Below are 26,523 nucleotides of genomic sequence, written 5' to 3'. Positions count from 1 at the left end.
TCCTGTTTAATAATTGGCAGGATATTTCGTAATTTTCCATTTTTGCTTAAAATTGGGGTATGATTCTCATAGCACAAATAATACGTATTATTCAAATGTCTTGAACTATTTTGGCAATCGTTTTATCACACATTCCTTTATGGAGTTACTCGCTTAAATCTTTCGTTTGCATATAGACTTGGATAGTCGAACCTTTACTTGAGAACGTACATAAATGCTATAAGAAGGCTTGGATCACGAATTGGCATTATTCAGTAGCATACAAGTGCCCCAAATTGTTAACATATATTTCGATAGACTTTCGGGGAAAGTAAGAAAATGCCTTTTACATTAAAAGCTACCATATAGATTATTAAATAATGGCAATTACGGTTTTAAAAACTAAACTCAACCGGGAAGGTGAATCCTTGAAGGCAAGCCGCCTTAAAGTAACTACAAAGTACGGAGGTGGCTCAATAATGTTATGGGGATGTTTTAGTGCGTTCGGAGTTGGAGAATTACGCTTCATAGAAATAGACCAGTATCAGCATAAAAATATACTGCAAAAAAATAGTGAATTTCATGAAATCGAAGGGACTCTGGACTGGATTAATTGGCTTATGACTTTACAATAAAAGAACTTCATAAAAATCATAAAAAATATATTTACGCTTTTTATAAATTAATTTGCCCTTATTTTGTGTTAAGTCGATTTAAGCTAATTTAACTAAAACACACAACTCGTCTCAAAAAACCGATACCATTTTGACGAAAAACGTATAAAGCTGCAAAATTGACAAAATTGATTCAGTTTTGCACTTTGCTGTAGACCAGCAGATATTCGGACCAGTGGTTGGTACGCTTATGCACTTCCCTTTCCCAGAATTACCTCGCTTTCATTGCATCTGTAGAGCTCTCTTTTAGTGGCTTTTTAGAAATCTACAGTTGCCTTGCACGAATTCGCCCTTGTGAGCTGCATTGGCAAGAAGATTCAAAGGGATCATTTTCGCAACGTGGACACGCTGTCTTCTTTCTCTTCCGGTTCACAGTGTTTTCCAATTCAGCCGCCCAGAGGTTGCGTATAGATAGATAGATTTCACCACCCTGCGATAAGCCATCTATGACTACCGATCTTTTCATTACGAGCACTGCATTTCAATTTTTCAATAAAATATGAACGGTTTGAGATATTGTTGAAATTTTTATTCTGGGTTAAAGCATATTGAATACTATTAATGATGGAAGATTGCATGTCCAGCGTTTGCAGCTATGAATGTGCTAAACTTCTCGCTTGTTTTGACCAATATTTCAGCATTTCACTTTCTATAGAGGCTGGCAGGATTATGGGTGGTTGGGTTCGAGTTCGTACTACTTGGCGTATTGCTATTTTCGGCAATTTATCTTATAGACTTCTGTTCAGCTTCGTTTTTTTTTTAGCTATTCATGTAGGTGGACAATCAGGTCAGCCATTCAAACCGAATCGGTAGAGGTATTTCCTGCATCTACCGTGTCTACATGTTTATATCTGATACACAGCCACCTCGTTCATTTGGCTAATTTATTTATCTTTTTTTGTTGATTTTGATACAAACGGTGAACTTTAGCGGCTGGAACATCAACCAGGATCAAGACTGCATTTATGCGTGTTGTCCCATACGATGTTTTCCGGTAGGTGCAGTATGTTTGTAGAGAACTAAGGCAGTGCACGAATTGAAGTTGTTTGTGATTTTCTACAATATTGACTACTATTGCCTGCATTGGTGCCGCATATACAAGATCTGAATTAACTATTGATAGCAGAAGCAATCAAGGCTGAAAGATCAGTTTCAAATCGAGTGACATGTCAGTGATAATTGAGAATGAATGAAATGTTCGTTTATGCAGACTTGAGCAGTTTTCTGGTTGCACCGTTTGGTTATAAACATCATCTCAGTTTTATATTTGTCAAGCTCTAACCCGAAGTCTTCAAGTTAATACTTTATCGTCCAGATAGTCGTCGGTGTGACGGAATGTTATGACCACTCCCACGTCAACTTCCGAGTCTGATAACAAGACGCTCTCATACACTATGATCCATAGCAGAGAACCGAGAATACAACCCTGTTGTATACCTGCCGCAATATTATGTATCTTCGACTTTTCGTCCGAATCGAACATTATCTTGCGCTATCGATACTTTAGATGCATCAACTGATCGATCCATTCGGAAGCCAAATCGCTATCAGTTATTTGGTATAACCAGTTATAAATAATTCACTCGGGAATTTCTGTGATTATCATCTTCAACAGCGCAACAGCCGGCAGTCTTAGTAAGGAATTCCAGCCATTCTAGTTTTGCCCTGCGCCCTAAAAGCTGTCTGATGTCTTGACCTTCGCCACCGCTACATCTGAGCCAGGATCTGCCACCTCTTGTTTTTCTATCGTAGAGATTATCCTTATAGACTCTCCGGGGTGGATCATCCTTTCCCTATGCGGATTAAGTGACCCGCCCACCGCAAACTATTGAGCCGGATCTGTGAGTAAGACCTAGCTAATGGTGCACCCTGCTTCAGGTTCAGTGTATAAGTCCTCGGTGTATCCATATTGCAAGGAAAGAACGTTTTTTGACAAGCTGTGATACTTGGTACCGTTCTAATTATCAGCATCAACGTTTTGTTAAGGACTCGATTGGTACAAGGAGTTGTTATCTCGGATTCTTTTCGCTGCTTCCACAACTTCCAGAACGTCTTCAGTTACAAGCGTAATATCTTCGACATTTGTTGTGACCGCTAATGCTCGGGAATCAGTGTCATTATTATCTACTTCATCTTTCCAGGAATAATATGCGGAAATTTGCCACAGTGGTTCCTTGTAACGTTTTAGGAGTGTATTAATACTTGGGGAGTGGTACTTCATACTTTGGTGTCCTTCTTCACTTCGTGACTTTACAATTACTGCGCATATAATCTTCGCTGACATGCCGGTGTCTGCTTCTCATAAACACACACTCTGAAACGGTTACACCTGTTGACAAGAAATTTGAAGGCAAAGTTGGAACTGTGAACGCCATGGCTGCAATGAGTGCCATTGGTCTACGCAAAGTGTAAGAAGGTATTATACATTAACAATTTATAAAAACTTCCATATCTGAAGGGCTGACCTGAGCTTTCGACTGTTTTAACGTCTTGTTTCCTCGATATTTGAAATAGAAATGGGTTTTTAAATTATGGGTTACTCCTGACACAACGGATTTCGGACTAAAGAGCAATTCAGTTTATTTGAAAGATAATCATGAGTAGACATAATCAATCTAAAAATGATTGTTGTCTAAATTTTATGATTTTTTTGTAAATGACCTGGAAAATTGTTTTAATAGTTTGCATTTGTTTTGCATGTATTTGTTGCATTTATTGAAAAGTGTGTGGGTTATCTTCATCATCTGTTCTATGATCCATGTAGCTCATTAGAAAATCATTAAAACTAAAATATTAAATTACAATTTCATATTTTTACTTTAGTTGCACATTTGAATTATATAAAACTAAACTTTATACTTTTGAAATCTATATTCTCTTCAGGTATTCTGCAAAATTACTTGACACATTTGCATCTGAACAGTTTAACTACGCATGATTGCATCTTCTCCTTTGTTTTGAAAGAATTTACCTCAATAGCCGAAAACATTATCCAAATATTTTGACACTGTATCGAATCAATTTTCTCAAGAGAAATCGATCAGTTACGGTAGCCTCTTTATTTTCTTTCATTCGCACTCTTGTTGCCTAAAAACCAAACTCCCTACAAGAAAACATCGGAGGAAAAAAAATCCCATCAGCTTGGAACCCTAACTAACATCAAGTAAAAGAAAAAGGGCGACACGATTACTTCTCACTTTAATGTCATTTTTGTCCCTACACAAAAACGGGGACAATTGTCGGTTAAATAGCGTCACAAAACATTACAAACATTCGGCCGAAGGTCTTTTAATCCCTAGGAGGAAACAAATTCTATACAAATAGGTTTGGGCATATTAAAGGATGGACTTTAACGAACGTTTTGAAAATGTGTCTCTCGATCTTGATCTTCTTGACTTCTCGATATCGGCTAAGGTTTTACTTTTTTTCGGTTTCCAAGAAATGGACTCGAATGAAATTGGGAGTGAAAAGAAGTGGACATGTGATATGGTCCGAATATAATTGACAAGCGTGAAAATGTTTTCAGCAAATTTGATATCTGTGACGAAATTCAGATACGCTAGTTTTTTTTTTGAAAGGAATCACGTATTATTCTTGCTGTGTTTGCCAAGTTGCTTTTTTTGAACGAAGGATAAGATTGAATAGGTAAAGTAAATTCCGGAGTTATTTTGCTAATAATGCGGATGGATGTATTATTTTTGTGATGGAAATTGACCTAACTATAAGTGAGTTACAACCAGAGTCTCTATCCTCATTTCACTGTACATTTTTGCTGAATCAACAATTCAGTGGCATTCTCTAAACACTTTTTTAAGTACAAGAAAAATATATTATGTAACTCTGTTTGTCAAGTGGGATTAAAGCAAACTTCATTGTCTCATTGCAGGGTTACATATTGGGTGCGTGGTGCAATGCAGTGAACGTTTCGTTGAAGATATCCCACTTGACAGGTAATCTACTTCATAAATTCTCATTAACTCAAGAACCTTACATGTTAATGATAAAGTTTTAACAGTAGCTTAACGGAACTTGGCCAAATTTGGATGTCAGAATAAGCCTTACTGAGTGGATTTGAATTGCTAGAGCAGAACTAATGGGGTAATATTTCCTTTACTGGAATGTGAGATAGGAAACAGAAGATATCACTCTGTGTATTAGTTATAGAGGTATCATATTGCTTAGTATTATCTCTTAGATGTTCTCCAATATTTCACTAGATTGGATAGCTCTATACTTCCAAAACTACATTGGGATACCTTATTCCAGGATATTCTTATCATAGCCTGACCAGAATGTAACTTTATGGGGCTATGAATAAATTCGGTACATTGACAAAATTAGTAGGACTGACAAGCCTAATCCTGATCAGTATGCAACGTTAGATAAAAGCCTTAGGAACCCCTTTCAAAACAAGGGAAGTGGATGAGAATAATTCAGACCGGAAAGCTTGCATACTTTCCATTTTTTTCTTAAGAAGCTAAGCTAACGCGACAAATGTATGTTAGTGGATACTGTGACTGCTAAGAAACTGGTTTATATCACAATTAACTTGAAATGTAGCTGCCGTATACATTATTCGGGAGTCATTTATGATAACTAAGAATATTTTATTGGGATTCGGTGCTTTGTAAACTATACAATGAAATTACTGCCATTAGAGGTGAAAATATGATGTCAACATGAATTATTTTGGTAATCGCAATGGTACTTTCAAGAATTTGTGCGAATCAAAAATAAAGAAATAAAAATCAATTGAAAAAAATTAATTTATTGTGCCTTGGCTTTTCTGTCTACCTGCTTGCATGCTTACATGCGGCTTCCAGCACCTATTCATACAAAATGAGGTGGAAATGAAATGAAAGGCTTCGATTAGTACCTTCTGAAGAAGGTTCCAATTTCGGCGTCGATAGTAAAGGAGTGAAGTGGATTAAAAGAAAGAAACCGGCAGAAAAATTTGAGAAAAGAGGACATCTAAGCCTAACAATACCTTCTCCTAAATCATAAAATTTGTGGTAATTTGGGCCATCACATCTTCTTCTTGTTCTCCTTCAGTCGTTGTCCCGTTCAGAAGTCGGGTTGGTCTGGATTCGGTTGTGTCATTTTGTTATATCGAAGTCCTGATCTGGGTGCAATCGCAAGGCTTTCAAATCTACTTCCAGCGTATCAAGTCACCATTGTTTGGGCCGGCTTTGTTCGGCGTTCTGACCAATAATTCTCGTTAGAGCAAATTACGTGACCATAACATCGAAGACGTCTCTCGCGCAATTTTCCACGATCGGTGCAACTCCATATCGATCGTGGAATTTTCATTTCGGACATAATCATTATTCCAACGCTACATCTTCGTCTTCATTATCTCGAGGACTTTTATAGTCGGCCAACACTCAGAACCAGAGACACTGCGGTAAATTATACGATACGTCGATCACAAAGAACGCCAGTTGTGGAACGCCATCTTATGCAAGTTACGCTAATCCGTGAAGCAGATAGCATTAACCCGTGATATTTAAATCAATCAATTATGGTTAGGTCACTGCCATTGACAGTGATAAGAATATACAATATATCCACGCCCTCGGTTGATGATTACACCAATTACAAGGTGATGAGCTAACTTTAAAACCGTATGTAAAACCGCAGCGTTTGTCAATTCCTAAAAAAGTTCTATGTGGTAATGGGGTTGAGTGTGTGGATTAGAAACAACGTGAGCCATTTTGTATGGTTAGATATTTGATAAAGGAGTGGCAACTACTCTATTTTTTTATAAATAGCTTTTGAACGCAACAAATGATTCGATTTGAAAGCAGAGCTCTTCTTCGCTGACCATTATCTAACTGAGGGACTTGAGGGATTGACAATTTTTTGAGAATTTCTCAGTGTATTTAGCCAATATGAGGTCAATGAAGTTTTGTTAAAGGGTCTCAAATCGATATTGATTTGTAGTCACCCTCACTTTAAAATATGTATGTAGATTTTGGTCAATTTATCTTTGACCAAAAACGACCATTTGACTAAAAACGAAAGTAATTAGTGGTTTTATGGGCTGATTAAAGAGAAAATGTTGATTCATTGTAGGGTTGTGGTGCAGTTTTGGATAATGGGACGTTCTCACCATCAATTGCCATGTTAATTTGTGGAATAGGTTGATAGCAATAGTGACATACAGGTAGACAACTTTCTTAACTATGTGAGTGAGTATTATATAAGTATTCACGAGCAGATTCCTTTGTGTTACTTCCATTTTGCATCGAGAGATTATCAACTAGCATTCTAAGGGGATTAGGGGCAAGTTTGCATTTTATGCAGCATTGGCAGAGATCCTCAAAATTGAAATTTGTGGGGGCTTATCTTGCACCAATAAGGTGCTTCCACCAGCAACGAATATTTAATCAAATCCACCACATCTGCAACAAAAGGAGTGTTGACATCAGCTTCGAAAGGGGCTCTCCCGGGGCCAGCTCCAAAAAACTGTTTTGTTGCGCAAACGACACAAACTCTGAACAGAATATCGCTAGGCCGCCATTACATAATTTAGATCTTTCTATCTGGAACCATGAACAGATCACGCAAGGGTGGTGTGGTATGCCCTATCCACAAAAAAGGTGACAAGTTAACATGTGATAATTGCAGAAGTATGTATCATTACTTTGTACTATAGAACCTTCAGAAAAATTCTAGAGAGAAGAATCAGACTGTACCGTGACAAGATCATTGGTGAATACTAAACAGGTTTTGGAAAAAATAATGGGGTTTCAACGTCGATGTGCATCAAATATCCATGAAATATGAGAGTATTGACGAAAATGTACTGTGAAAAGTAATGCTTGATTTGGAAATTCCAGCAAAACTAGTAAGCCTTACTAGAATGACAATGTTCCACACAACAGCGCAGGCCAGAGTCAATAATAGCCTGACAGGTGCGACCGAGACAAACGTCGAATTAAAGTAAGGAGATGGGCTGGTACCTCTACTGTTCCATCTGACAAAAGACCAGTTTATACGAAAATTACCAGTGGACACAAAAGGCACGCTGCTCTATGAGTCCAAAAGTGAAAATACACGGAAAGATTAAATATAACGATTGATAAGCACATCTTAGAACATTCCTAGCAAGATATCGGTTTTTGAAATTACAAAGGCTTCACCAATCCAGCGACCTCCTCGATCGGGGAACTGAAAGCTTGACCATCAAAGTGTTTATTGATCACTAATTTATTGGTCCTGACGAAGATAATGGTGGAGACTAGGAGGAAAAAGGTAGATCTGTAGCAAACAGAAAGGAGAGGAATTTAATGCTTTTTGATAACGGAAGTCATGTAAGTGATAAATACAATTTCAAATCAACAAAACAAATAAAGGCTCTAATGAATGTAGAATGTACGAGTATAAGGACACCGTTCTCTGAACAATATTCATTAACAGCAAATATTAAAAGGAAATAACGATTAAGGATTTGCTGATAAAATAGTAATTTTATTTGAGATACCTGGCTAATATTAGTTTAATGCCGACTGTCTTGATGGGAGTCCGTCACTACTCTGCTTTCTTCATGGAACGCAGTTCGTTTCAACTAAGTCTTCTTTTTTGCAATAAACCGATTATGTACACGTATATACTTTGACAGCGACAGTGAAGGGGTTGATGACCCCAATCTATACCCTAGTCCCGGACTATTACGACATTTAGACCTATTGCCCACTTCATCCGTTGGAGGTTTCAATTTTTGCATATTTGCGATATATACGAGATAACATGCGTAATTCCGGGGATGATTCCAGGGGATATTTTAGCCGATGACGCGCGCCAGTTTGCATTAGAGTCACACTTTACGGTGGAAAATCTGGTAAGCAATATTAGCACGAAAGTCCAGTGAGAAGAGCGTAGAGAAAATTTGGGAAGTTTTAGTCGGTAAGCACGACCTCAATTCTAGATATGTATTCAATATGAATTTTTCCTATCCAAAAAAACAGACAGAGGGTTCGACGGACAGATAGGCAGACAGAGGGATAATGAGGTTTTTTATTAGACAAACAGACAATCAGCTGGCTGACAGCCTCCTGAAGGAGACTGAAGGAGGTGGTCGACATTGAAGAAAGCTCAATATAGAGGTTCTTGGTTTCATTGACAATATGTGTCGATCAAATACCTGCTCCTGCGCTCCCCGCAAGTAAATCCAGTAGAGAAAGCTTTATCTGAAATAAAAAATTTAAGTGATAATTATCAATACTTAAATCACTATTAGAAAAACGATCTGCGCTGTGTATCTCACGCAAAGTTTGAAATTGAAATTAAAAAATTTGATTTTCAAAGGAAAACAATCGAAATTTGTTTGGAGTATTTTGAAGTAAATTTTGAAAATTTGAAAAATGTGTCAAAGCGTCTGAAGTACGTTTGCAAAATTCAAAAGTTGCTTAGAAAGGTGTTAGACTCTGCAAGTCTGCTTAGTATTTATGTAGAACAACAACAAAAACTCCGGGTCCGATTATCTAGTCCACATTCGCTTTAGTCTAATTAAGTCACGGGCGTTTCAATCCTCGCTTCCGCTGCAACTTTGTATATTCTGTTGCATAAAGTAACTATGTTGAAACTTTATTTCTATTTAAAAAATATGCCGTATCATAAGGATCTCAAATGCTCCTTATTGAACACCATAAAATTAATCAAGCCAACTGTCTTCCGCCAAATCTTTAATCGTTTGTATAATTCGTTTGAAACTTGTTGGAAAATTCCTGCATAGATTGTGGTTAATAATACCTTTCGGAAGTACTTAGTGCCTATTTGTGCAATTTGCGCCAATCTAATAGCTGGTATCATGATTACTGCCTTTCAGGCTTTGTATCTCATATCAGAATGTGCACTCTTAGGTACCTGCGTACACGTATAACATAATATATTGCAAAGTTGCTGTAATGCTCATCATTATCGTACTCATGACATTATCTGTGTCGCGTTTATATTACCAACATTGTAATTATATGTAATTTTGTGTAAATACAAGTCATACAAAGACTGCTCGCATTGCACTATGCAACAGGATACAAGATACATTACGTTCGTTACGTTTATGACTGTAATGCATCATAATAATTTCGTAATTGGTGATGAGATTATACAATCTTTACCATTTTCAGTTTCTTACGTTATTAAATAATGAAAAATAAACCAAACGCGTACAATGTGTAGTGAAAAATGACTAGATTTAGACATGTAAATGAGCAAAAACAATTAGCAAACTGAGAGCGATTCGTGGAATTTAGTTCAGCAAGCGCAGATTCATGTATATTTATTTTATTTTTTTGTAGCGTTTGTTAGGCTATCAATTCCCGGTAACAATGCTACTCGTAGTATTTGAAGTAGAGCTATTGTTCTTGATAAATCTTTTTCCCCATTAGTTGTCTTATCGTGTCCTATACCTCGCTTATTGCTTCACACACTGCTATCCTAGCATCCTATTCAATTTACCATGCCTTAACTTTCATAGTAACCGATTTTAATTTTTTCCATATTTTTATTACTTCTTGCAGCGATGTAAGGACAGACTTAACACATTAGCGGTATCTGTAATGAATCAATGGCCCGGTGTAAGATTACGGGTCACGGAAAGTTGGGATGAGGATAATGTGCATGGCAACGAATCATTACACTATGAAGGTCGAGCTGTGGATATCACAACATCGGATCGTGATCGTAGTAAATATGGGATGTTAGCAAGACTCGCAGTGGAAGCTGGCTTCGATTGGGTCTACTATGAAAGCCGTGCCCATATACATTGCTCTGTTCGATCAGGTAAGGATATTTTAAAATTTTTGTTTGAATGTGTGCAATAACGAATTGATCTATATTTATATATAGATTTCTTCAAAGCAGTAGTTGAACTATCAAAATCCGAATGAGGGTTTCTCGCTTAAATCTTTCGATTTCCCTTCTTCAACCATTCAAAATCCTCAACAGAATTTTGTTACAGTTGATTATTTTGTTCTGAGCAAAAGTTTTGGAATTTATTACTTGGGAATTTGTGACTTTATTTTGTTCGGAGATGATTTCTTAACATTTTTATCAAAAATGTGAACCATGTTGCATAGCTAAAAAAAAATTTTCATTCTCTGACATATGAGTACATGTGCAATGTTTTACTCCACACATCCCATTATACATCCGTTTTCAATCAATTATCTCCTTAAATTTTTCAATTAGACCGACATCACTCTAGACCTTAGTCTCGTCCAAATCTCATATCTTTCCGTGTACGTTCTGAGTAACATGAAATCCCTCGAGGGCTTTTCAGCGTTGAGCGAAATAATCGACGAAAAAAATGAACTGTTCTGCGTGTACCGAGTTAAAATGCAAATTAGTGCAATGTAGAAGGACACAGGCTGTTGTCGGCTTAGCACTTACAAAAGACCACTCACACCTATCATACAACATAGTAATATGAGGTTGAGACGAAGTGTAAGGTGTCATTTTTGCACCGACCCTGATAATTGGAAGAGAATTTAAATGATGTTGAAAAAGGACCAGGAAAGATGAAGATGATAATGGAACTGATTATTTAAGATAACGATGAATGATAATGATCGGTGGTTGGTGTGGAATGTATAATGGGAACATTTCAAGGTAGTGGGGAGTTGTTGATTGATTTTGGAATTTCGCTTGAGGTGGTAAAGTGCAGATGTTATCAGTGAGTTTCGAGCGAACTTGTTTTCTATTTTTGTCGTAGAGCTTTTGAAAATTATATTAAGGAAGAGGAAATGGAGGAAATGGTAAACAAGTTTCCTAATTTATTAGTTTTTCTCATCCAATTGAATAACTGTGTGTACAGAAATGAAAGTGCATGAGAGTGTTAGTTTCGAACAAGAATACTGAATAACTTTTCAACTAGAACAAATTATTCTCAGTTTCCAAAGCCTTTTCCCTTTTATTGTTTCTTAAATTTCACATTTATTGTGACGCTTTTTATTTGTAAATAAAAAGATATCCTGGAACTAACAGAAGTCATCTAAATTCGAAAAACTTAGTCCTCCAAGGTAACGTTCTATAATTTGAAGACAATTCCAATTTTTCATTCGTATTCCAGAAAGGAACAAGTTTTGTGGCCATTTTGTTTTTCGGCTGTTGTCGGCTTCTTTGTTAGCTACAAATATTCCAATAAAACGTTGCACAAGTTTTTTATAGAGTTCACAAATTGCCTATAGGAATTCGGAATTGGCATGTGCCCCTAACAAAAGTATGATTCCGTAAAAATGGATAAAGGTGATCTGAACTGCATACACTAAACAAATGGACGAGTATGTGGATTTGTACACGTATAAAACGAAGCCAGGATTTTCATGGCCTCCAGATATTATAGCTGCAATACTTCGATGGTACCTGCAGTTTGGCTACACGCATGGAATGGTATCTGATTTGAACAAGTTAAAGAGAGGTTGGATGATAAGGTAGGAATTGTAGTTATGTACAAGGTCATAAAAAAGAACGATGTATTGAAGTTCGTTGAGTGGCCATTTTTGAGCTGGACGGAGTTATATTTGATCTTTTTAGAAGGTAGATTCACATAGCTATCTATCTGGTGGTTCAATTAAAGAAACATAAACTTGAGATGAGAAGGGGAAGGATGAATGTTTTCGGCCTAGTTAGCTGATAGTATCCAAATATGTATATTTTCGGTACCGATGTTTACCATTATGGAGAAGATGGAGTGGGATTACCTATTAATTAATTTTGAATTATTTAAACAATATTAAATTATAGTCAAATGTGATGCAATGGGCCATATTTCACCTACACTATCCTTGTTATTTGCCGCTTTAACTACTCTCTACACAAATTCATTTCAACTTCGGTGAAAATCAATATGAATTATTACCACATTTTTATCGTCTTTCAAATAATATACTGAATTACTCACCAGTCAATCACAGTGTTGGGAATATTGGAAGAAATGTTAATTTATTCGGAATGGCTATAGTAAAATTGATGAATTTGCCGTCCTATCATTAACAGGCAATGATCAGTTTTATGGTTGTTCATCGTGTACAATAATTTATAACTAACAGCGTCGTATTCTATCGAGAGAGGTAATAAAATGGCAATAAACATAGGCAATTTCAATACAGAGTGTTGACGAGGAAGGGAAACGAAATTAATTTCAAAATTTATATGTTACATTAAATTATTCATCATTTGTGGTGAAAATTATAAAGAAAAATTTGTTATAAGTTATTCGTGTAAATTTTTTAGGTAAAATAGCATATCTTTCTTATTTATTAGCGTTAATATAACGCGTCGATTAAGTGGATTGTGCTGTGTGATGCTCCATATTTCAACCTTTATTTCGAATTTTTTGGGAATAGAAAATCTAATCTAATCTTTTCAATCTTTTCATATTTTATTATTGGGGTCCTGAGTTATGATACAAGATTTTTAATTAACGAATTCGATAATTGTTTGTATTTGTTTTCTGTGGTCAAATTGGGTCCTTTTAGAAAAGGTAGGTGGCTGGTCGCATAGTTGTAAAGAAATATCTTAAAAAATAAGAAATTTTTACGAAAATACATAGTCGTGGTTCGGACCAGAACTACTGATGTGTAGAATACTATGTAAAAATGTCATGCACAATCGATTCAATTGAATTTTAGTTGTGCTTCTCATCAGTTGAAAAAATGTGGTTTAGAGGAAAACCATTTACAAAAGGGATCTGATTCATTGAGCGACGTTTCTAAACCTCATCCACTGCCTCATTACTATTTTATGCAGCCTGGCCTGGAGCACAGAGTATCCCGACTCTATTGCACTTTCAAACTGTATTTAATTTATACAGATATTCGTATACATGATCGGAGTTTAAATGGTTGAACCATAGTTTCTAGGCTATCAGCTAGAATTGCAGCGCTGTATAAAGTTACCAATTGTTGGCTCGAACAGGATTTCATTGCTATACTACCGCGGTCCGCTTTGTTGTCGAATTATGTTTCAAATTCCCTATGAAACCAATCTATAAAAAGTCATCTTTCTTAGGTCTTGGCAGCTTTCCGCCTTGTTGATCCTAATCCTGATCCGCCTGATCAAGATCTACAGAACATCCAACTGACTGAGCTTATGGTAGAAATTTTCAATCTTACACGCAATCCAATTAAAAGCAATTAAACTATTACTAATGTAATGCAATCAATGCAACCGAATTGGACTATTGGTATCATACATGTGAAGGAATTAAAAAAATTTTATCAACCAAATTTTTGTTCATAACGGTTCACAACTTCCTTGTTATATAAGTCCTGCTACTTATTGAAAATGAGATTAATTGTTTTAAACTTCCGCTTTGTATTATTTAATCGGAAGGACTTCCCGAAAACCATTGCGTTGCCTTTACATAAAATGTAATTCTCCAATTACAAAAAGGAATCATAAATGTAAAATAATACTCAAATGTAAGCGTAATAGAAATAGAAAGTAGAAAGTTTGGTGCAGAGCAGTTCCTAATTAAGAAATTAAAGGCAATATAAAATCTCTATTTTCAATAAAAAATGCTTCTCTGTAGAATATTAAATGTAGGTTGAGAATACTTTGTGAACTTACGTGTGAATAGTGATTACAGACCGGGGAACTGAATTCTCTTGGTATTTACCTTCAGTTCAAGCGTCTCTGCCTCTATATTCGAACCTGTCACTTGGCCAAGATCTACGATTTGGAGAAAGAGCACGTAGATATTAAGAGCGTAATCAAGGTATTTGAGAAAAGGTAATATAGTCTACTGAATTCTTTCATGCTTTTTAGTAAAGACAGTTTGTGATAACGAGAAGAGAGCGAGAGAGGAAAGTATCGGAGCCCGAATACAACTTTACTTTGAACTTTCAAACAGACCGACATTTACTTCAATGCAGCATGTTACATTTTGCATCTTCATATGTTACGCCACTATTAGTTCCTCAGTATAACATATCATATGTGCTGCAGTTGACTCGGTCGAAGGCCTCAGAACCAATGTGTAGCGGGTGGAATAGCGATCTGAACTTCACGTATTACTCAACAATTTTCAGACATTTTAAGTTTTGTAGCTTTCTGGAATTATATATTATAGTTATTCCTTATGTGGCAGAAACCAACAAATCACCTTTTATTGTACTCAAGACGGTTATTTTCGTGGGGATATTAATGGTTATCGCCTCTACTCCTCGAATAAGATATCAGCCTTCCATGATTTTAAGCGGTTCTACAGAGACTAAAGGGGCTTCCATATCGTGTTGTATAATTTCGTTTCTTGTGTAACTCGGCCCTCCTAATTTGACGTAATAATTTTAGTTTAGTTTTTAGACTTTCATTGTGTTGGCTTTAGTTTTTAGTTTTCTTCTCCTTTGTGTAGCCTGGTTCTTTTGTGTATCAATTATCACCTTCCAGGCAGAAGATTTGACCTAGGTGTCTTTTACTGAATTTCCAAATGCAATTGGCTTTTTAATTCTTTAATTCTCGATCGAGTAGTTAGCATTCATGAGGGAAGTCTTAAATTTTGTTTTTTATCCTGTCTATGTATACTTCTCCTTTCAAGTTCTGGAAGCCTTTATTGAACGCTATTTTGTGTGTTGGTGAACATGATTTCTGGCATCCTGTTCGCCTCTTATAGCAACTCAAGGATTCCTTTATTAATGGTTGAATATTCTGCCCTTATTGGCATTGTAGGTGTGTGTCTTTCTGCTTTTCCAGTAATTGTATAAATGAGGGTGTTCAATTGATGATCAATGTTGTCATGTGTCTTTAGTCTAATAGGAGATGTGATTTCATTTTGTCTAGAGGAGGAATGTTTGTCGGTATATTACCCATGATGAGTGAGAACTCACAGCATGGTAAAGGGTTCCATTGCAACAGTTGATGACCATCGTGAATGTGGGGACTTCTATGCACACTTCAATAGAACATCAAAAAGTGTAAACACAAATCAAAGATTCATGCTCAAAAACTACCTCAACGAAAAATCTCAAAAAAATTTCAATACTACATTTAAGCATCAAAATATCTTATCCCGATATCTGTTCCAAATAATATTGGCATATTTTTATATTTTGGGAATTTAACTAATTTAATTCATCTTAAGAATATAAAATGCATATTGAATATTCCAGTAACATAGGTTATAATAGAAAGCTCATTACTGAGAAGTTCGATGGAAATCGTATTATATATTAGTAAAACAACGAGAGTAGTTCAAATTTTGCATTTTTACGCCATTATATGTAAAAACCATTATCACGTTAAAGTGAATAAGCTGTAAATAGTATAGCTTCTAAACATATAAATGTTACTGTCGTGTACCAAAATATCCTTACATACAAAATACACAAAACCTTTCATACCTTGAAGTACTGAACTTGTTTATATTAGGGAAATTTTTGACAAGTGATCGAAATTTGTGGGGAAAATGCTTAGTGCCTCAATAGGGCATGTATCTTATTTTGATCGTTTTGGTACTAAATATTGATCATATATCATCATATTGAGTACTCGCGGTCACTTTATCTTTTCTCCTCCTTTCTTTTAATAGTAGCCCAGGTAATTTATTTTATCTAGTTTTTTTTGCCTAAACTGAAAATCCAAATTAAAAAATATATACATACAATACATACCTTTCAGTTACAAGGGATAATAATATCTAGGTCTTAATATGGGAATAAAAAGAATTGTTTCTCAGAAGGATCACGGAGTACATCGTTACTTTCATGAGATCTGCTATCATATGCTGCTATTGTCTTATATTTGAGTCAATTAGCCGCCTGGTCGAACTAATTCGTTCCTCACACAGGCATTTGAGAAAAAAGCCATTTTCGTCCAGGACAGACGTACCTCATCAGACATTGCTTCACTTCTGCCCTAGGAGTAGCATGAACTGGGAACCACTTTCTGTCACGTTGCTCCGGGGTGAGGGGGTGGGGTAGCATTTAGTGTGCTGCCTCTGTCCTAGACGAATTTGCAAGTCGTGCTTTTTTCAAACGTTGGGTGCTTAGCGGAGTCCGCGGTCAATCAAAGTGGGAGATAACTTTTTTCCAATTAGTCGTGTCCGTCATCAAGCGAATGGGAGGCTCAATACTTCTTTAATCTTAAAATAGAAATTTGTTCTGCTTTGGCCGACTTCCGCCTTCAATATCCTTTACATCCACGTCATTGGCTGTTTCATCTAATGAATTACTTCTGCCCTGGATGAATCCGCGAGTCGTCTCTTTTTTTTATTAAGCCGATTTGCTTTGGATGTTAACCAGTTCTAAGCCTTTTTAGTCTTTCCTGTCCACTCTTTGATAGAGTGGAGTCTATACAGTCAGATTGTATTTAAATTTCACTATCATTCACTGTCATATCACACTTAACGCTTTGCAATTGATAAGCTCACAGTGGCGAGACAAACACAAGGCAAACACAGACACCCATGACGATTGGTATTGAACCCAGAGCAGCAGGATTGGAAAGATGACGCTTCACCCGCTCGACCATCGCGCTGCCACTTTTATAAAATTCGGTCAATAAAATGATAAAATCGAATCCTAAGTTTTAAAAAAATAAACTTGTGGGGTGTATTTTTTGTTTGAAGATTAAACTTTTATTACAAACCAAAAACTTATAAACGTCACCGAAATTCAGACAAATGACAAAGTAATTGGAAATCTAATTCATTTTGAAAAAATTGTGTCGAAATTCCAAATTTTGCTTGATTGGCATTGGAGTTCTTTTAATTCAGGAAGGTACTCTGGATAGCCTTTATTATTTCCATCTAATCCACCACTTTGCACTTGAATTGAATTATCCACTCAATTTGTGTTTTATGATTACCGTCTTTATCTCTTTATGAATCACGGAAGCATCCAGTTACTATGCTCCATAGCGTTATGCATTCTTTCCAAAATCATTTCCATTTCAAAACGTGTTAATGTGTGCTTTGCCAATCGAAAATCTAATTCAAAACCTTTTTCTACAAAAACTGCTTCGAAGCTCGGCTCCTACACAAACGTGTACACATATGCACATGTATTAACTCCGGTTTTGAACAGGCAACAAAATTTTAATTTAATTCTAATACCCCTATCGCTTCGATATGCAAATTATTGTCTCGGTTATTTCGCATGATGTTCGACTAATCGTTTAGATACAAATAAGAGGCCCAGAATGCTTAGAATTGGGTGGAGAACAACTTGCGAGTTGTTACGGACATTAGCATAGTAGGAGGCAGAATTTCGTGGATGTGGCTTGGGAAAATCAATTTGTCTTGAAATATCTTTTACTGTATCTCTATTCTAATTAAGGTCGATTATTCATTGGATAGCAATGACCGTTGACTTGACGCCTTCAACACCCCAAGATGGAATATTGCTTGAAACGACTTTTTATGAAATATAATGCTCACAGTTAGGCCGGCAAGTGCTGTTAGTTGTTAAAATTAGCTAGTTGTCGATTGCTGTGCTTTTCTTCAGAATTTACTTGAATAATATTTGCTTTAATTCGCGCAAAAAGTTGTCTGAAATATTAAAAATGTACCAAAAGATAAAATGCATATTTCCGCTTGTATGATAATATGTTTGCTGTGCGGCTTCCTCTTTCGTTCATCGCATATGTACTCTCCGTCATCAAGATAGTTATATTGCTGTCCCCCCACATTTGGTCAGGCGAGAAATGTTCACATCGAGCTTTTTTGCTGAATACTTGTTTTTTATTAAATATTTATTTATAGTTTGTGTCAGACGATTAGTCGCCTTCTTTTGAATTGTCACTTTTTTATTCGGATATTTATAGAAATGTGAGGACATTTGCATGCAATTCGATAAGTCCCCAATTTATTTACCAAAAGTTAATAGCCGGCTCTCTTTGCCGTAGATAGCATTAGCCGGCTAGTTCCGGCTGATCGACATTGGGAAACCCCACAAAGAGAAGTGAGGAGTTGTATTCAAATAAAAGAATGCTGATTTGATGAAGTGCACAGTGAGATTCAGTTCTTGCACTTAATGCTTATTCTTTGCTTCTTTGAATAGAAATATGAAAAATGCGAATAGTTGATTATATAATTTGGATCACTTCGTCTTATCCATCATTCATATTTTTAGGAAATGGATTTACAAATAACAAGTGGGTTTCCAAGAAGCACAAATGGTTGGATTTTTTGAGCGATGTTTAGAAAGCTGGGCTTCATTTAGGGCCTAACTTTTAATAACCATCCTTTGGTTCTCCAAACTTCATGTCCAGGAGCAAAAAATTAATTCGATAGGTATAAATCCTACGCAATTGTTCAAAAACCCTATACTCAATAGCCGAAACGATAAACTAGCCACAAGTCTCACTAATAACATACTGAAATAGTGGCAATAATGGCGCCATTACAAAAACGATGATTTCAAAAAGTGAACATAAGATTTACGATATCCTCCTGCTGACCCTGAACTCGAAAAATTTGAAGCCGGAGGAATTGATTTCGTGTTTGGCTGCCGCTGCTACTTCGATAACATTCACGCGCAATGAAGTATGCGTTAACGTTGACCGCACATTATGTATTGTATCCCTTTTTCCAGGGCGCAACAATAAATTTCGGTCTTCCTTTGCAGACCATTTCATTTCCGTTATCTCAGATTTCAAAAACGTGGTTGCTCTTTTTTCCTTTTTCTTGTTTTCCATGCATGCGGGGCTATGTATTATTCAAACCTATCTTGTCAGCCGAGCCTTGCTGATCAGAAGTGAATGCTTCCTCAAGGTATTCAGTTCGCTGGCTTTTGGCTGTTATTCTCACAATAAGCCCTGTCAGTATGTGTGGTCCTATTGTCGACTCACTACTATCACCTGAAGAGTGTCTATTGTATTTCTTATTTTTTATTCCACTTTTTTCCGTTCCTTGCCTCTATGTCGGTCGGCCGCGTGCAAGGTATCCTTATCGGTATCGCTTGCATCCTCTATTTTCACTATTTATCGTTCATTATCGATAACGCGTTACACTTTCAAATATATCAGGATCGTTTCTAGTTTTTGTGTGAAACAAACGATTGTTGAAAATTGGTTGTCCGTATGTCTGCCTCTTACACTTACTTTATTCAGAAGCAATCTGATCTATGGACATGAAGTTTTATGGGCATATGGGAGCTTAAGAGGGGCTTCCTATAAGCGCGAGATGGGGTTTCACATTCTTTTTTTGAATATTGTGGGTGTGGGGTATGAAATGAAAGGCCTCCGTTAATGATTTTGAAACAGGTTATTAGTTTCACTCTGATTTCGAATCAGAGGGTTAAGAAATCAAAAAATAATTGAACAGGATTTTTTTAATTTGCTTGCTAATTAGTTTTTCCAATATGAAGCACTGTGTTCACAAGTGCTATCTATAATAGCTAACTGAATGGTTTTGACAATAAATCTAAGTCAGTAATTTGCAAGAAATTTTGTCCGCTTAAGCTGTATAGAGCGAGTCTGGATGCTTCAAGAGACTGGACTCGCCTTACCTTGAAGGGCACTTAGTCTGCTTCCACTACCAAAACAAAAAAAAAATGCTAAGCAATCTAAATGCAGGCAAGGACAATATTGCAGTAGGACAAATTGATGAATAGGGCTAACCGTGCTAGTTTTGCAGAAATGGGAAAAAATTTTAGACAATCAAATAGACGATTTTGTCGAGTCATCCGCGTAAGTACGGAACTTCTTAATAAAAAAATCTACAAAAAATCAAGGGATTCGAAAAAAGTTACGACAGTTTTCTCAAAAAATGAAAATGCAAAAATGAATTATCACTATAACTACAACCGCAAAGGTTGACCCAGGCGAGTGAGAGCATTTAGCTTGGAATCTCATCATTATCATTATCTGAAATAGCTGTCCTAGACCGACTATTCCTGAAAAACATGTGGTTTTAACAGATAGTGTTGCACCTCTTGCAAGCCTAGATGGGTGTGCGTCCACATTCATTCCCGGTGGTTACTGATTTGCCCAGCCAACAATTTCAAGATTTAGCACTTCTTGGGCTCTAAATGGATAAAACGCTCGATGGATTTAATCAGTTGATGACTGATTGAATGACCAAAGAGCTAACAGTTCTGGCCATGACGAATGAAGCATTGTCATCTTCGATATGAATGGAGCTTCCAATTTTGTAACTGAAACAGAGGTTATGGAAAATAGACTGCAACTGTAAAGCTGTACCTTCTTAGCCTCGAACTGAGAAAGCAAAAAAAGAAGGCACTGGACCTTTCTGCATCCAACAACTAATTTAGCTTTAGATAGAAACCACAACAAGGAAACTCCACCTGATATCTCATCTAAAAATTTAAGAAAGGCAAATACTGCCTTGACTTTCAAGTATCGTAATTTGGTTCACGGTAGCAAGCAGACTTTGTCAGTTCAGATTCAGTTTATTTTCCTAATCCTTACGTTTGTAAATCATCCCGTCCAAAATTTTCTGATTGGCTGGTGCCACCAGTTGTTAAACCCACTACTCGAAACCAGATTTCTTATGTCTAGATCCAAGGGCTTTCAGATGAACGACAGTGTTGGGTTTACGCATGATACACAGAAAAGCAGGTGCTTCAGGGGAAAACTGAAGGCAACCTCAGTACAATGATCCAAGAGGGGCTACTCAGTGATGTTAATTTTCTACGAGTTTTCTGCAATAGTTACCACGAAGACCTTGTCATCACAAAAAACCAAGTCCAACGCGACTTCGAAATTTATAGCCTTTTTCTGAACTCTAGAATATTTTTGCTTACAAAAGTAGCATGAAGACCAAAGCAGGTATTACTTCCAAAAAGAAAACTAATCTTTAAACTGCTAAGAAGACCCCCGTAAGATCTGCACAACTACAAGGCGTAAGAAGTAAAGTGAATCAACTTTTTCTAGACGGAAAATCTTGCCACTTTCATGCACTTACTATCTTTGGACCTGGATGAATGATTTATATAACAACAAAGAAATCCATGATAGTAAATGGATAGTAGAGCTAACCGTTGCGGTAATACTTGCGTATCCAGGAGAAGGCAAGCTCCCTTTTACCTCTATGTCCACCCTCCTTGCTCTGATGAATCTCCCTATATTGCAGTAACTGATATTATTCCTTCCATTCAATCACACAAAAATCAAAATGGTGGCCATTTCCTCTTTGGCACCTTTCTTGGCCCCGTTTATTTCAACTTCATCCGAATTTTTCATAACCGACTCCAATGGAACAGTCATTAGCACTGTAACGAACTGAGCGATTTAAATATCTCAGACCAATACCATCTGCCTGAACTGTGAACTGCGCTGATGCATGATCAAAGCAAATTGGGTGAAGTGGCGTTCCACCACTGGTGTTTTCTGTGATCGACACATCAACGAAATTCTTAAATCCAAAATGATCGTCCTGTCCCCTTCTATGGTTCTGACTGCTGGGTGACTATAAAACGCGATGAACGGTGCCTCGCAGTAATGGAGAAGAAGAAGTTACGTTGTACAAGCGGCGTAAAATACCATGATCATATCCGATCTGAAGACATCCCCGCTTAACATGGGGTTGCGTCGATCGTGGAAAAATTGGTGAAAGATATTTTTTATGGCATGGAGTTGTGATTCTTACTGATGAGAACTCACTTGCCAAGATTGATCTGAACATCAAATTCAATGAGAAAGACTTTAAATCGAGTAAAATGACGCAATTGATCAAAATGAACCGAGCTCGCTTGTAAATAGGGAAAAGGCTGAAGAAGAAGAAGCTCCGCTTACGCCAATACGGAGAGTTATTCTAACTCCAGATCGAAATGGTAAATCTTCACCAATGTCTCAATGTGAAATGATGGTTGGTGCAACTATCCAACTTTCCTCTTACTCCCTTTATTACTTTTGGTAGGACCTGTTTCCTGTTAGCGTTGGATCTAGATGGCTCGACAGGTTTCTTCTGTAGTAAAAATGGACGGAAAAACAGACAGACAGACAATAAGCGGATCTTAAAAGATACAACATTAGTGAAGATCTAAAGGGAGACAACATGATGAACTTTCAGGGAATTCAGTTCCACCAGGCATATGAGCTATATGTCCACTAGCCCCTAAACTCCGCGAGAACCTAGTTCGCGATAAACTCATTTTTGTCATTGACTTACTTATCAACCAAAAATCACTTAAAAACTCTCCTATTTAACGACTTCTTTATCGATTAGGTAGTTCGTAGTTCTGCATACAGTTTCTTGTTGAGAGTCACCTCGAAGTCCAAAGTACACATATATATATCTCTTCGGTTTCTATAGCGCCGCAACATTCATCTGCCAGTTGATACAGGGCAGTTTTGGCTGACCTTCCTCCTCGGAAAGCACGTTGACATGGATATGTATTGTGATTTAAGATTTAAGTTGGAAAGGGTCTACTCAGTTTCGGAATGAAGACCACTTTTGGCCGCCCCTAAGCCTTTGGTATAGATTTCGAGGCTATGCTGTCCTTTTAGGAGAAGATCCTAATATTATTTTTAGCCACCTCTGAAGTAGTGCTGGGAAAATGCCACCCACTCCGGGTCATTGCAGTGGTTTAGAGGTTTCCTCTAGTTTCTAAGCATACCTCTTTTATTATTTTTTAATTTTCCTTCTCCTCCTCATTGCTTCCTTATTCCGTCTGTTATTGGGGTGTCAGGCAGAGTGTTGTTGTCATTCGCCAGGGGATTGGACTCCGGAAAGTGATTTTTGAAAGAGATATGCTCTATCTTCCTTTCCAGACAGGCAGAGGATATTGCCCTATTCTTGGCTGTAGCCTGGATGCTTTTCTGGTCTGTTCAATCCCTTCACATCATTTTCTGCAGTTGTTTGCTTTGCTTTTTTGATTGCGTTGCTATACACCCTTTGGACCTCTCATTCTGGCTAGGTTCATGTTTCATGAGAGTATATCCGTTGATGACGTGATTGTCTTAGCCGCACACCTGGCCTCATATGCGTTGATGACTCTATTGAGACTTTGCACACTGTCTCTGGTTTCAGTGCGTTTACGAGACAGAAAGTGATAGAATCGAATCTATCCAAAAAGAATCTTCGTTTTTTACTCTGAGAGCGTGTTACAATGCTTGAGTCTCACAAATTTTTTGCCGCTAGCCATAAGAAAAATCTCTGCATTCATCTGTGAACAACACATTGACTTAGATTTTAAGTTTCAGACCCAGCTTGTTATATTCCTGCCACATTTGTTTGTAAGTCAATAATATTCTTCGCACATGCATTTTCATTCCTTTGGCCTTCAACTTAAAAAATGTAGGCGCGGCCTTTTCACAAGGCTTTCCTGTCTGAGTCATAGCCAAGTTCAAATGCATTTGAATAAATTCTAACTTAAAAAAACTTTTCTGGAAATATTTTCTAAATATTTTTGGTTTTTCAAAAATTGTGCTTCCCGGTCGCTTAGTTTGCCTACATTTACACTTAGAACGTTAATTTGGTTGCAAGGAAAAGCGTACTAAATATACAATTACGTAAGCGAACTCTTCCGTTCCTCCAAATATTCTTATGGCAACTTTGTATCATCCGCTTTTGTTCAATATTTAATAATTCTTGGCTAAAAAGAGGTTGTTCGCCCGGCCGCGTGTTTCGGTACAAATGTGCAGGAGCTGTTTTCCGTAATTTTTTTTGGTGGCAGTGCTTCATGTTAATCTGATCCATGGAAATGAAAGTTTCTGACTTAAATCTTTTGCTATTCTGAGAACGAAGTTTTACCCTCTTTCTTTTATTTTTATAAGCCTTGCGAATGTGTATACGTGAATCTAAATTTAAGGCACGCATTAGTGTTTATTCTCACTAAAGTGTCATATGAGGAGCACTAAAAATTGGATGGCCAACAAAGATGTGGAAAGAGGCCCCATTTCAAGTTCCATATAGTAATTTTCTCACATGCTTATGAAAACGATGAAATGCGAATGAACATTCATGAACAAGTAAGTGATGACGAAACGACAGCCCTTTTTGCATAATGACTTTGAACCGTGTGAGTCTACAACACCTTGAAAACAAGACTTTGGTATCCATTATCTCTGCAAGAAGTCAACAGTACTAACAGAAAGAACAACACAAGACTATGGTGAATGGACGATGATGTTCAACAAAAAAACAACAATAAACAACGAGGAGCAGCTCAGCAAGCGAAAAGCTTAACAGGGCGCTATTTAATTTTTGTATTTTCCCATTGCTCCCGCAACCTCGTCAGAAGACCTAATCTCAAATGACCATGTTCTCGTCGTACACATTGGGGATAATATCAAAAGATACCGAAACCTGGGGCCTATCTAAATGCCTTTAATTTTTCCACCTCCCAAACGACCCCGACCACGAAATTCCCGAAACAAAAACATGAAAACCCATTTTCGTGTTTCGTTCATTAAAACGTAACCTAAAGAAGTAAAGAAAGAAGAATGAATGTGGAGGAAGAATCAGGTAGAAAAGAAATATAACTGGAAGATGATATGGAACCAACAACGATATGCTCAGGGCTCCTAAAATGCTCAACCGTTCGCTTGTGAATTTACAGATAGATGGATGTATCATCTTTGTGAAGTTTCTGTATCCCTAAAAATACTATTTGAAAACTAACCAGAACTGAGAAAAATCCAACGATGATTCAAAATGCCCAGCGAAGACCAGCAAAATCGAAGCCACAATCGCTAAACGCTAATGCATGCAGCCTAAAGGACTACGTTCGAAGAAGAGGAAAAAGAGAACGTACGCAGATAACGAGTAGATGCCTATTCAGATAAATCTTAAGGAGATGCGAGATGCTGCAATGTACGGAGCCCAGTATAGAAGATAGGAAGGCGCACGCGGCTTGTTTTGACATGTTTAGGTTGCGCTTGTCAAATTAAACTAATTGATGATACGACACCCAGTGAGTTTCTCATGGTCTTGCCTAGGCAATTTTGTTTCAGATTGTATTAGGGGCGATTTTTGGAAAAATTGAAAAGTTGAACCCGCAGTTTCTTTGCTGATGAAGCATGTTTTACGTCTGCAATAGATTTCAAATGGAACTCAAAATGGGTAGGTCAAGGGTAGTGGAGAGTAGATTTAATTTTGTAAAATATTATTTAATTTGTTATGTTAATGTCAAAATTTAAGTTTTGGTAGTTTGAGACTTACAAATTAAGCCAAAATTAGAGGAATTGTTCGGTATGTTACAACCCACGCCTTTGTACACAATTTTTAAGCTTATCATGTCATAGATGGGCATGCAGTTTATAACCGATTTCGGTCTTTTTTTGATGATTTTTCTGATAAAAATTAATTGGAAATAGCACTCGGCATTAAAATTTGACCAAATGATCCTCTTTCCAATCTAAAATTATCTCCTCCGAAGTTGAATCTCCGATAAGGTAATCGCACGTTCCCCAAGATTAGTAAGAAAGAAACTTATTTCTCTTTATTTCACATTATCGGTCGCTCGTAATCGAAACGAAAAATATTGCGATTCCCATGCCCTGCAACAACAACTTGAGCCGCCTCTGTTACTGGCAAATATTGCCGAACTTATTCCCAGAGTCAGAAACTAACATATAATGAGATTTGTTCATTGTCTGCATCGATCTTTTAGGTAAAATGCATTCAATTGCACTCGACATAAACATGTAGATAGCATTTTGAAGTTGAACATTAAAAAAAGAATCAATAATTATTTCTATACTAAAATGTATATAATTATATAATTACTAAATAGGATTTCGGGTAGTGTGACGGCCGAGATGGTTAGGGTGTCAGTTTTAAAATCTTGACCTTGTGCCCCGGTTTTCAGATAAGTCCACGGTCATGGATGTTGGTGAACCTTTAAAGGAGGTAGATATAAATATAGTACAATCTGATTGCTAAAGGCCTGTGTGCTGGAACTGCGGTTGCCTCCCTTTTGCCTCTGCAGAAGATTATGTAGCAGGGGAAAAGTGGAATGCT

The 26,523-nt window shown here is 36.9% G+C and overlaps 1 protein-coding gene across 1 annotated transcript in view; it reads left to right on the top strand.

The window, feature by feature from the left end:
- The window catches only part of LOC119657818 (protein hedgehog), a 100,777-nt gene that overhangs the window by 54,395 nt on the left and 19,859 nt on the right, over positions 1–26,523 (top strand). Inside the window, exon 2 of the mRNA XM_038064932.1 lies at positions 10,178–10,439. Coding sequence (XP_037920860.1) covers positions 10,178–10,439 — 262 coding nt within the window. The remainder of the gene's footprint in view (positions 1–10,177; positions 10,440–26,523) is intronic.

The sequence above is a fragment of the Hermetia illucens genome, chromosome 5 (assembly GCF_905115235.1).
Source record: "Hermetia illucens chromosome 5, iHerIll2.2.curated.20191125, whole genome shotgun sequence".
Classification (NCBI taxonomy): domain Eukaryota; kingdom Metazoa; phylum Arthropoda; class Insecta; order Diptera; family Stratiomyidae; genus Hermetia; species Hermetia illucens.
This window is presented reverse-complemented; position numbering and strand designations above follow the sequence as displayed.